The sequence below is a fragment of the Nycticebus coucang genome, chromosome X (assembly GCF_027406575.1).
Source record: "Nycticebus coucang isolate mNycCou1 chromosome X, mNycCou1.pri, whole genome shotgun sequence".
NCBI lineage: Eukaryota > Metazoa > Chordata > Mammalia > Primates > Lorisidae > Nycticebus > Nycticebus coucang.
This window is the reverse complement of record NC_069804.1, coordinates 145,203,740-145,216,196: the sequence shown is the minus strand read 5'-3', so window position 1 is coordinate 145,216,196 and position 12,457 is coordinate 145,203,740. Positions and strand designations below refer to the sequence as shown.

Here is a 12,457-nt window from a genome sequence, read left to right as displayed (position 1 = left end):
TTATGTCCAGGTGCAGTGGTTTACGCCTATAATCCTAGCACTCTGGGAGGCTGTTGCGGGTAGATTGCTTGAGCTCAGGAGTTCTAGACCAGCCTGAGCAAGAGCAAGACCCTGTCTCTAAAAAATAGCCAGGTGTTGTAGTGGGTGCCTGTAATCCCAGCTACTCAGGAGGCTGAGGTAAGAGAATCACTTGAGCCCAAGAGTTTGAGGTTGCTTTGAGCTGTGACGTCATGGCACTCTACCGAGGGTGACAAAGTGAGACTCTGTCTCAAAAAAAGAAAAAACAAAGCTGGTTTTTAAGAGGAGTTTTAGATTTTTTTGTAAATGTACAGAGGGTGCCAAAAAATGTATACACATTTTAAATGATGTTATCTATGTATTACTTTTCAAAATTGAATCGAAGGTATTGTTACTTACTGATCAAGTGTATGTAGACATGCTACACACATCCATTTTTACCTGAAATTCATATACTTTTTAGGAAAGATTGACGTTACTTCCAACAAGGTATCTTCAAAATGGCAAGTCTTAGTGGTTCATACCTGTAATCCTAGTACTCTGGGAAGCCTAGGTGGGTGGATTGCTTGAGTTCATGAGTTCAAGACCAGCCTAAGCTATAGAAAGACCCCCAGTCTCTAAAAGTAGCTGGACATTGCGCCAGGTGCATGTAGTCCCAGCTACTCAGGAGGCCGAGGCAAGAGAATTGCTCGAGCTCAAGAGTTTGAGGTTGCCGTAAGCTATGATGCCACAGCACTCTACTGGGTGTGACAGAGTGAGACTCTGTCTCAAAAAAAGAAAAAAGAGGGTGGTGCCTGTGGCTCAAGGAGTAGGGCACCAGTCCCATATGCCGGAGGTGGTGGGTTCAAACCCAGCCCCGGCAAAAAACCACAAAAAAAAAAAAAAAGATACCTTCAAAATGTGTGTACATCTTTTTAGCACCCCCCCCCAGTGTGTGTCAACTTTCCAATTCTTGTACTGCAAATAGTATTTGAAAAATTTCTGAACTAACAAAATTAGAGATTAATAAGTATTTTTTAATCTGCATGAAAATTTTCATTGAAATTTCAGTGGCCATGGAACTTTTTAATCTTTAAAAATTTGTATTACTTCTGTGGCTATTAAATCCTTCCACAAATATACTTTTCCTTTTCCCCAGAATTATTTTCAGTGTGGCGTTAACTGTACATTAGGCAAATAGATCAGTTAAAGAATGAGATTTTCTTTTCTTCCTGGTGCAATCCCATTAAAGTTACTGGGGTTTTTTTTGCAGTTTTTGGCTGGGGCCGGGTTTGAACCCACCACCTCCAGCATATGGGGCCAGCGCCCTACTCCTTTGAGCCACAGGCGCCACCCCTAAAGTTACTGTTTTACCAAAATTTCTTTCCATTACCTAAAGAATTTTTAAAGGTTGAATTCATAAAATCAATAGTTATTATAAATTAATATTTCACATACTAATTGAGAGCTTTTTAAGTAAGTGACAACATCTAGAAAGATCTTTGTATTAGTGGAACTGCCTTTTTGATCTACTCTGGGAATATTCATCTTATGTGAAAGCCTTATTGGCAGTATTTATGAAAGTCGTTTCAGTACTAGGTCAAATACCCAATTTGGAAGAAAGAAGACCATGAGTCCATTGGCAGAATAAGAAATTAATCTACTAATGAATTTTTTAAAGACCAAGTTATATTAAATCCAAAGCATAATGCTTCATGGTATGTGTCACCTATAGTTCATGGGATGGGTGGTAATTTGGAAAATTGAAGGGGAGGAGCTGACTAGGGACTCTTAACACTGTCTATTCACAAGTCACGTCTGGCAACCTCATCTATCTGGATTCTTTTTTTTTTTTTTTTTTGTAGAGACAGAGTCTCACTTTATGGCCCTCGGTAGAGTGCCATGGCATCACACAGCTCACAGCAACCTCCAACTCCTGGGCTTAAGCGATTCTCTTGCCTCAGCCTCCCGAGTAGCTGGGACTACAGGCACCCACCACAACGCCCAGCTATTTTTTTTTTTTTTTTTGGTTGCGGTCAGCTGGGGCCGGGTTTGAACCCACTGCCCTCGGTATATGGGGCCGGCGCCTTACCGACTGAGCCACAGGCGCCGCCCATCTATCTGGATTCTTAACAGAATCAGGAAGCAAGTAAAAAAAGATCATTGAGCTGGCAGCCAAAGTCAGTATTAGCAAGTCCACAAACTCCAGGGTTATATCTTTTTCCCAGTTACTGCTCCACAGGCCAGCAAAAAAAACAACAAAAAAAACACCTGACAGAATTTCTGGAATGCAAGCAGAACCAGAATTGTCTTGCAGCCTATTCCTTCTTACCTTTGACCCAATTCTAATAAGCTTAATTATATGATTTATCACTCCCTCGTAGATTTTAAGCTAGGTGGAGAACTAGGGCAACAAGAGGCAAGGAAATGGGAAATAGTAAAAAATCACAGTTAACATTTAGCCCTCTTCTTCCTTTCCTGCAAGTATATCCACCTGTACTGTTCCTTTCTCCTTTCTAGTTTCAGGATAGGTTTTCTTTTCTTGGTCAGTACTTCTGGAATCCCATTCCTCTCCCCTAGGAGACCTTGTACCATTCAGCAACCTCAGCCCATCAATTGCTAATGACTCATTTAAGTCTCTTCTACTCTCAAGCTATCTTTTCTTGTACCTATGTTCCCCTTTTAATTAACTTCTTATTGTCCTTGCTTTTTTTTTTTTTTTTTGCAGTTTCTGGCCCGGGCTGGGTTTGAACCCACCACCTCTGGCATATGGGGCCGGCGCCCTACTCCTTCGAGCCACAGGCGCTGCCTGTCCTTACTTTCTTAATTGTTCTAAACTTCTCAAAACAAGTATTGCACATTCACCATTCCAAGTTCCTTTTTTTTGTTGTTTCTAGATGGGTCTTGCTCTATCACCCAGACTGCCAGACTGGAATGTAGTGATGTGATCATAGCTCACTGCAGCCTCAGACTCCTGTGCTCTCTCTCTCTTTTTTTTTTTTTTTGAGGCAGAGTCTCACCATGTCGCCCTCAGTATGAGTGCCAAGGCATCACAGCTCACACCAACCTCAAACTCTTGGGCTTAAGCAATTCTCTTGCCTCAGCCTCCCAAGTAGCTGGGACTACAGGCGCCCACCACAATGCCCAGCTATTTTTTTTGTTGTTGCAGTTGTCATTGTTGTTTATCAGGCCCTGGCCAGGTTCGAACCCACTACCCTTGGTCCATGTGGCTGGCACCATAACCACTGTGCTACGGGCACCGCGCCTCCTGTGCTCTCATTATCCTCCTCTTTCAGCCTCCCTTAGTGGCTGGGACTACAGGTATATATCACCACCATGCCTGGCTAATTTTTCTTATTTTGTTGTGGACATGGGTTTTCACTATGTTGCTTAGATTAGTCTTAAACTCCTGGCCTCAAGTGATCCTCCTGCCACCTCCATTCATTCATTCATTCATTCATTCTCCCTCCCTCCTTCCTTCCTCCTTTCCTCTTTTCCTCCTTTCCTCCCTTCTTTCCCGTCTCAATCTGTGTCCTTGGTATAGTGCCATAGTGTCCTAGCTCTCGGCAACCTCAAACTTTTGGGCTCAAGCCATCCTCTTACCCCAGCCTCCCAAGTAGCTGGGACTCCAGGTGCCAGCCACAATGCCCAGCTAGTTTTTCTATTTTTAGTAGAGACAGGGTCTTGCTTTTGCTTAGGCTGGTCTCAAACTCCTGAGCTCAGGCAGTACACCCGCCTCAGCCTCCCAGAGTGCTAGGATTACAGGTGTGAGCTACTCCACCCGGCCACTTCCAAATTCTTGATGTCCTAACCCGTCGCTTCCCCTTTCACTACTAAACCTACAGCATTTTGACTCATAACTCCCCTACCCTAAATGTTGCTAAATACAATAGACATGTTTCAAGCTTCTCTAATATTTTACACCCTAATCGAAACTTCTACTCTAATTGAAACTCTTTCCTTGGCTTCTGTGGTACCATTTTCTATCTGCCTTTTCTACTTATTTTCCTACTCCTTTGTCTATCCCTCAAGTATTGGTCTTCCCAAGAGTTTTGTCTCTGGTGTTCCTTTTATTCTGCTTTCCTGACTGACAAATAACTTGTCCATGGTTTTAACACCATTTAGGTTCATATAACCACTTCACTGGGACACAAGCATCTTAAATGCAGCATATCCAAAACTGAGTATCTCTCTCTTCCACATATCCTTTTTCACCCACCTCCAAATAACTATAAATAAAAGAAAACAAATAAATATAGTCTTCCTCTTGTACTCCCTATCATGAGGAATGACACTAGCATCTACATAACCACTCAAGTGTGGAATTAGCCGCCATTCTGTTATGTTCTTTTCCTATACCCACTGCATCCATTTGGTCAATTCTGCCTTCTGATTTGATCTCCAGCCTGTCTCTTCTGCATCACCTCTGCATTTCATTAACCTAGCTCAGAACTAGTGATAGGGGTGCCTCCTAACTTACTACCCCCAGTCTAATATCTGCCATAATTTTTTTTTGAGACAGAGTCTCACTTTGTTGCCCTTGGCAGAGTGCCACGGCATCAGAGCTCACAGCAACCTTCAGCTATTGGACTCAAGTGATCCTCTTGCTTCGGCCTCCCAAGAGCTGGACTATGGGCACCTGCCGCAATGCCCAGCTAGTTTTTGGAGATAGGGTCTCGCTCTTGCTCAGGCTGGTCTCAAACTCCTGAGCTCCGGCAGTACACCTGCCTCAGCCTCCCTGAGAGCTAGGATTACAGGCTTGAGCCACTGTGCCCGGCCTGCCATAATTTCTGAAACAAATACCCTGCTTAATCCTGCGGCTGAAATATTTTCTTTTGTCATCAAGATAAGGCCAAATTACCTAAAAGCATACAGTGCCTTTGGGAGCTCTTCCTTATATATATATTTTTTCTGCCTCCTGTCCAGCCAGGAAGTGTCTCTCGATCTGTTGTTCTAGCTATGCCAGCCTGAATACATTTCCCTTGATGGGCAATGTCTTTTTACCCTCCATATTTCCATCTGTACCTGTGATTATTTCTTATGCCTGGATCACCCTTCCCCCATTACCTGCATCGTTAACTCCTACTCATCCTTAAAAACTCAGTTCCGTGTCACCTTTTCAAAGTGTATCTTGGGGCTGATTTTGAGCATGCCTGTGAAACAACTTCCATGATACTTTATATTGTCTATTCCTACCACAACACATTCTGAAATTATAACAATGGGTTTTTTTTCATAACAATGGATTTTTCTTGTCTAATGCTCATACTAGATTGAGCATCTTCATACAAACATGCCGTTATGGCCAGTTTATATCTCTTTTCCCATTACTAAATGACGATAGATTATTATACATTGAGTTCTTAATACCTGCTTTGTATAGTTGTTCATTTGGTGAATTACTGCTTCACAATCTGAGTTATTTCAGGCAATGTACATCTTCAACATTTTAACAATTTGTCTTGAAAGCTCGTAGCCTGATTATCAAGGAGAGGCTAATTATATTTATTCATTATCAAGAAATCTAGGATGTATGTGATTATTTTATACATCTTTCATCAAAAATGACTGCATTTTTTATTTGATACTTAAAATTGTATGATTTGGTTATTTGGAAAATCACTTTTGTGGAACATCTCATTTGCTAATAATGAATGCCTATGACTTGTGTGTAAAAAACAAAATATGTGTATTGGGAAGTGCTATCATTTTAATTTAAAATTGACAGATTTGAAATTTTGTCACTGTTTCTGTTCTCAATTGTCCTTTCTCCACATCTAGCTCAAGACTGCAGTGCAGATGACGACAACTTCCTTGTGCCCATAGCGGTGGGAGCAGCCTTGGCAGGAATACTAATTCTAGTGTTGGTGGTTTATTTTATTGGTCTCAAGCGTCATCATGCTGGATATGAGCAATTTTAGAATCTGCAATCTGACTGATTATATAGAAATACGTGCAAATAACAGGATTTTCTTGCCTCTCGGTTTCTAAAACACTTTGCTTCTTAAAATTGATATGTTGAAACTTTCTTTTATTAGCCCTAGCCTTTTGAGATCAGTCTTTATTAATAAAAACTGTTCTCTCTGATCAGTTTAAAATCAGAAATGTTGTAATACTGGTCCAAGAGACAAACCTGTTAAAAAGAACATCAGTGTGCAGTATTTTAAGGTCTAGCTTAAGAGGCCTTGGCCAAATTTTGATCCTCAGCTGAAATGTCTTGAACTTATTAACATGGCCATTGTAAGAATAAAATATGTAGTTGTGTCTTGATGGGATTAATAAATATTATTTCACTACTGCTTCTGTTTCAGTGTATAAGAACTATTTTGATTTAAACTTATTACTGTGCCTTTGCATGAAGTTCATTAAATAAATGTTGATATCTGATACGTTTCAAACTTGGTTTTCAGTCAATTGAAATAGAGATTGTCCTCAGGACCACCTTCTTTTTTAAGGTTATATGACTTTTGCTGATTTCTTTGAGTTCAAGTTAAGGATGAAGTCAGTGTCTCAGGCTTGTGATTTTTCCTTAGGTATACAAAACAAACCCAAGAGACTGCAAAAGAATTTAAACTGGCTTCAGAATTAGTGTTTTTAAGAGAATTGTTTGTTTTTCAGCATTACAGACTGAAAAGAATCAAGCATATTCAACCACTTGCCTTTTTTTCCCCTTGTGTTTTGCTCTTCTTTGAATGCCTGATTAGCATTGAAAAATAGAAATATTCCATGAACTAATTAGGACAGATTGTGTTGTGTTTCTCTACCTCATCTTGTTGATCTCTGGAGCATTAAAATCTATTTAGTGTTGTCATCAGACCGGTACTTATGAAATGTAAGCTAACAGCAATCTCAGAAGGGAGGCAGTGAAGCATAACAACGAGGCTCTTCCTTCTTCAAGACGGCCCCTGTGGGCCAGCACATAGATGGGGTGTAGAAAGAAGCTATTGGCATTAAAATGAGCTAGATAGCCAGGTCTTGTTGAAGCATATTCCATACTGTAAGTACAGCACAAATATCAAACATATAGATAAATAAGGTGGAAGCTTAATAGATGAGAAGAATTTCACTTTGAAGTCTTACTTTATTAAGTCATTATATATATATATATATATGTATTGGCATGTTCAGATGGTCTATAACTCACTGATTAACAGTACAGTGTATCTTGTTACCCAGGTCTCAGTCTCTGAGGGCTTTCAGTAAAATACAATCAACCCTTTCAACATCAGCTAATGTGGTTACGAAATTCATGTTATGTACTCAGAATTATAGCAACATTTTTATGAATGACAAAAGTACAAGAGGAGGAAAAGTTAAAATTGGAGGAAAAATACAGGTCATTTTTCAATCACAAATCACATCAAATATCACATTTTGTTAATTGCATTAGATTTATACTAGAAAGGACCTTAAAGATTATTTATTCTAACCTCATAATTTTATAGGAGGAGGAATGACTTCACTGAGGTTACACATGTAGTGTAACTCAGCAAAATCATTATTAGCATTTTGATAAAAAAAAAAAAAAAAACTTCCCCAGTGAAATCTAGTCACTCAATAGTAAAACAACTTCTGGCTTAAACTTGAAATTAGGAGATCAGAATTGGGCACTTGGAGCTTCTGTACTATGTTTTCCTTAAGTATTATTATTATTTTTTTAGAGACAGGGTCCCACTATGTTGCCCAGGCTAGTCTTGAACTCCTACCCTCAAGTGATCCTCCTGCCTTGGTCTCCCAAAGTGCTGAGATTAAGTGTTTTATTTTATGGCAGAGTCTAAATCAGTATGATGCTTAAGTATTCTTTTTTTTTTTTTAACACTTTGTCGCCCTTGGTAGAGTGCCATGGCATCACAGCTCAGCAACCTTCAGCTCTTGGGCTTAGGTGATTCTCTTGCCTCAGCCTCCCTAGTAGCTGGGACTATAGGTGCCCGCCACAACGCCCGGCTATTTTTGTTGCAGTTTGGCTGGGGCCGGGTTTGAACCCACCACACTTGGTATATGGGGCTGGTGCCCTACTCACTGGCCACAGTGGCTGCCCCAGATTCTTAAGTATTCTTAAAGTACTGAATATTAGTTTTTTCAGTAATAATATACTGAAACACTCCTATTTTGATCACTCCTGCTTTAAAACCTAAACCCACTCAAACAGGATCACAAACATGGGAAGAAAAGAGAAAGGAGTGAACAGTTGTTCACCATCTTATGTGTATCAGATGCTTTAGAAATATAATTGTGTTGAATCTTCAGATACTTTATTTGTGTAATATAGTTATTATTATGTCCCTTCTACAGATGAGGAGAGTGAGGCCCAGTTTAAATAACTTGACCAAGGTCCTTTAGCTAGTACCTGAAGGAGTCAAAATTCAAACTCAGTTCTGTCCAGTGGAATGGACTCCAATGCATTCAATTCTGCTGTTATTTTTCCAGGACTCCACTCAACTAAAAATAGTTATAAACTAATAGCTACCTGATGCCTGTGTGAAAAAAACTGTACCATGGGCGGTGCTGGTGGCTCAAGGAGTAGGGTGCCGGTCCCATATGCCAGAGGTGGCGGGTTCAAACCCAGCCCTGGCCAAAAAAAAAACCGTACCACATTTTCTTGATCCTGAGTCTTTTTTGACTTAAATTTTATTACTTATATAGAATTCTTGTCTATACTTTAATGGTAGATGTGCAAAAGGGGAAACGGAGTGGTGGGGAAATAGGCAGTAGTTTTAAGGGTAGATAACAGCTCCTTGATAACAGCTCCTTTCCCCATGTCATTAGACAATCAAACCTAAAATCTTCCCATTCTGTATTTTGGACCCTTCCTCATTTCACCCTTAACTTCTGCTTTTTGTATTGAGAAATTCAGTGCGATTTTAGATGAGGTGGTAATGAGAGATGTAGGATGATCAGTTTCTTAGGAATATTTAGGTAGATATTGAGAAAATAAGAAAATAGGAGTAATGCTACAAAAGACTAACCTATGTACACTTTCAGAATGCTTGTTTCTTGTTTGCTTATTTCTACTTAATTGCATTCTTTTTGTTTTGTTTTTATTAATATTAAATCATAGCTGTGTACATTAATGCGATCATGGGGCACCATACATTGGTTTTATAAACAGTTTGACACATTTTCATCACACTGGTTAACATAGCCTTCCTGGCATTTTCTTAGTTATTGTGTTAAGACATTTATATTCTACATTTACTAAGTTTCCCATTCTTTACTAATTTCCTTTCCTTGCTCTTTGTCTGTTCTTTTCTAGCAGCTGAAGAATGTTCTGCTGACTCTGACCTCAACTTTCTTATTCCTGTTGCAGTGGGTGTGGCCTTGGGCTTCCTTATAATTGTTGTTTTTATCTCTTACATGATTGGAAGAAGGAAAAGTCGTACCGGTTATCAGTCTGTGTAATCTATTAAATCTAGTGCTTTTTTTTTGCAATCAGAAGTTACGTTTCCATTGGCTAAAAGCCAGGAGATTCTGTGCAATAGATTGTTTGAGATACACAGACTAACCTCAGTGAGTTTGCTAGCTAACTTGGGCATGAGTAGCACTTAATTAAGAAAAAAGAATGTATTAGGACCAATTACATTTTTCCTATTTTTCCTTCTTTGTTAAACTGTAATTAAAGAAAAATTGTGGCTCAGAAGTTTTTTAAGTAAATAATTATTTTAAGCCTCTGGATCCAATTATGAATGCATTTCTACTGAAGTAAAATTTTATATGTTGCAGTTACTCGTATTTTAGTACTTTGATGTTATTTGCAAAATCAAACCTTTTAGTGAATTTAACTTGCTTCAGGAAATAAATTTAAGAACATAATGAATTCATTTTCATTGGTAGCAAACATAAAATTAGGTTCATCATAAGACTTCCTTTACCCACCTACTGATCAGCATTATTTAAATTTGTCTTTTTCTGTTAATTCAAAAAAAGAAAGAAATGGCTTTATGATGTTGTATTTAATAGCAAAAGTCTGACTATTTTCTCCAATATTATTAGTGACTACTGTATTTTTAAAAGGATGTCTTTTTTTTTGGCTTTCTAGAGTCTGGAATATATTGATTATCTTAGACCTGACATTTATGCTGAATGACGAAGTATCAGTTTTTATGTAAAGTGTTGTTGATTTAGAAAGGGTCATTTTTTTTAAAGGTTATGATTTAGAACGTTTTTTATTTTTCTCTCAGAGCCTTAACTTGTTAAGAAAGTTAATTCATCCTGCACTAAAAAGAAAAAAATCTGAGGCCTGGCACGGTGGCTCACGCCTATAATCCTAGCTCTGTGGGAGGCCGAGGAGAGTGGATTGCTTGAGCTCAGGAGTTCTAGACCAGTCTGAGCAAGAGTGAGACCCCATCTCTACTAAAAAATAGTAAAATGAATCGGGCGTTGTGGCAGGCACCTGTAGTCCCAGCTACTCAGGAGGCTGAGGCAAGAGGATCACTGGAGCCCAAGAGTTTGAAGTTGCTGTAAGCTGTGATGGCACAACACTCTAACCAAGGCAACAAAGTGAGACTCTCCCTCACAAAAAAAATAGAAAAATATTTATATACTTTTTGTGCCTCCTGCACTTTCTCATTCCCTGAATTAAGTTCTAATTGATATTTTTAATGTATTGATTTCTTTTTTTTCCCACAGCAGCAAGTCCTAACTCTAAAGGCTTGTGGGCCCTGAGGTGCCATCAGTCAGATGGCTGCCTAGCTGAACCGAGATTATTCTGTAAATTTGTTGATCTTGATATAGACTTACATTTCTTTAGGGACTGTCTGATAGCTCTGGCTTCTGGAGTAAAGTACTAGAGACCACTCATCCCTGTGTCTGCTTGATTGGTTTAGCTGTTGAATTGCCCTTTTATTTGGAAACACACTGTTGTGGTTGTCTAGGGCCTAAATGGCTGCTTTGCACACATATCATTAACATGAGGCAGATGTTTACTTTATCAAGCTATTTTATCTACATGTAACAAAAAACAAAAGTTCCCAAAGATCTGTCTTCACATCATAAATTTTCCGTGGATTAAAAAATTAAGCTCAAACCTTAAATAAGTTAGTTTGTTATTAAATCCAAGGATTAAGTCCCAATCTACCTCTTCACACAATGCAGATGCTCACCACTGTATCGCTGCCATGAACCAATGACAGAACTCTTTGCTAATAACTGGAATTACAAAATTTTGTTAAAAAGAAAGAAAATTCAACATCTTTCTTTACTCTCTTAATCTATATGTCCGTACCAAAAATGTATATTCTAAACTAGAGTAGAATGCGAGGTTACTCAATTGCACCTCCTTTAGATTTCTATAACTCTGACTTGCAGATTCAGGTCAGATTCTCCTCCATCTGCTAAGTATGTTAAAGAATGTTTTCTTTTAAAACGTTCTCCTTTGAGAAAAACTGCTTACTTGTTATTTGATAAAAAGGCATTTGGTGCAAATGATGGTAACATAAAGATTAGTGGCTTCATTTCAATATATATTTTTGAGATGGTTGTCTAAGAGCTAGATTACTTAAGTCAGTGTGTGACCTTCCTAGGTAAATGAATTGGAAATACAGATACATTCAAAATTATAGGTTCCTTTTAAAGTTTTCTACCTTTTGGCGAGGAGATTAATATCACTGATTTTTCATTAGCTATCGTAACTCTATCTTAGATAAGTAGCAAACGTGTTTAATTCTTTGAGAATTAAAATACAAAATATTAACAGAGGGTTAAAAGCTGCTTCAACTCCAGTAAAATATAGGAAGCTGACAATGTAGAAACTGAGTGTTCAATTAGCTTTGCTTACTGAGTTCATTTTTATGTCAATATAAGAGTGGCTCTGACAGTAGGACTTTGAACTCATGAATATAAAGAATTGTTTTTCACCTAATCTACTTTGAAAGAACTGATGCTTGCTGCTACCTAAAGTTTTGGATATATCCATGTAGAGACCTAATTAATACCTGCAAAATAAAGCATACTGTGGTACTGCTGTTTGATCTGATATGTGTGATTTTAGATTGATGGATTAAAAATAATAAAGATCATACATTCTATGCCTTGATGGAGAACTTCATTTTTATTCCATATGCTCAGCCTTAAGAGGTTAGATTGATTCATATAACCTAAGTTCCTTATGTTCTAGTTTCCTGAATCGTCAACACAAAACATAATTTCATAGGTCTGCAACTTAAGTCTCATTATTAGGAAAGCATTAGAACTTTTCGTATAGACACTTCAAATAGGGGGACCTACATAGTTATGAAAATTCCAAGAAAACACTGTAAACAAAATATGGAAATGTAGCAAAAGTAAGAGCATCTTAATAAATATACATCAGCACATGTCTGTCAGTATTAACAGACTGTACTTATTGTTGAAGTTCATCATTGAAGTTCATTCCATTCTGAGCAAGATATACCTCAGGGATATGACAAGGGCAGGGAAGGAGTTATCCACTTTCTGAAAATTCCTTTAATTTCCATTCAACCCA

General features: G+C 38.4%; 1 protein-coding gene across 1 annotated transcript in view; it reads left to right on the top strand.

Annotated features, from left to right (window-relative positions):
* LAMP2 (lysosomal associated membrane protein 2) overlaps window positions 1-12,024 on the top strand; it is a 50,828-nt gene extending 38,804 nt beyond the window's left edge. Inside the window, exon 9 of the mRNA XM_053580087.1 lies at window positions 5,779-12,024. Coding sequence (XP_053436062.1) covers window positions 5,779-5,918 — 140 coding nt within the window. The 3' untranslated portion in view covers window positions 5,919-12,024. The remainder of the gene's footprint in view (window positions 1-5,778) is intronic.
* Window positions 12,025-12,457: the final 433 nt, after the last annotated feature.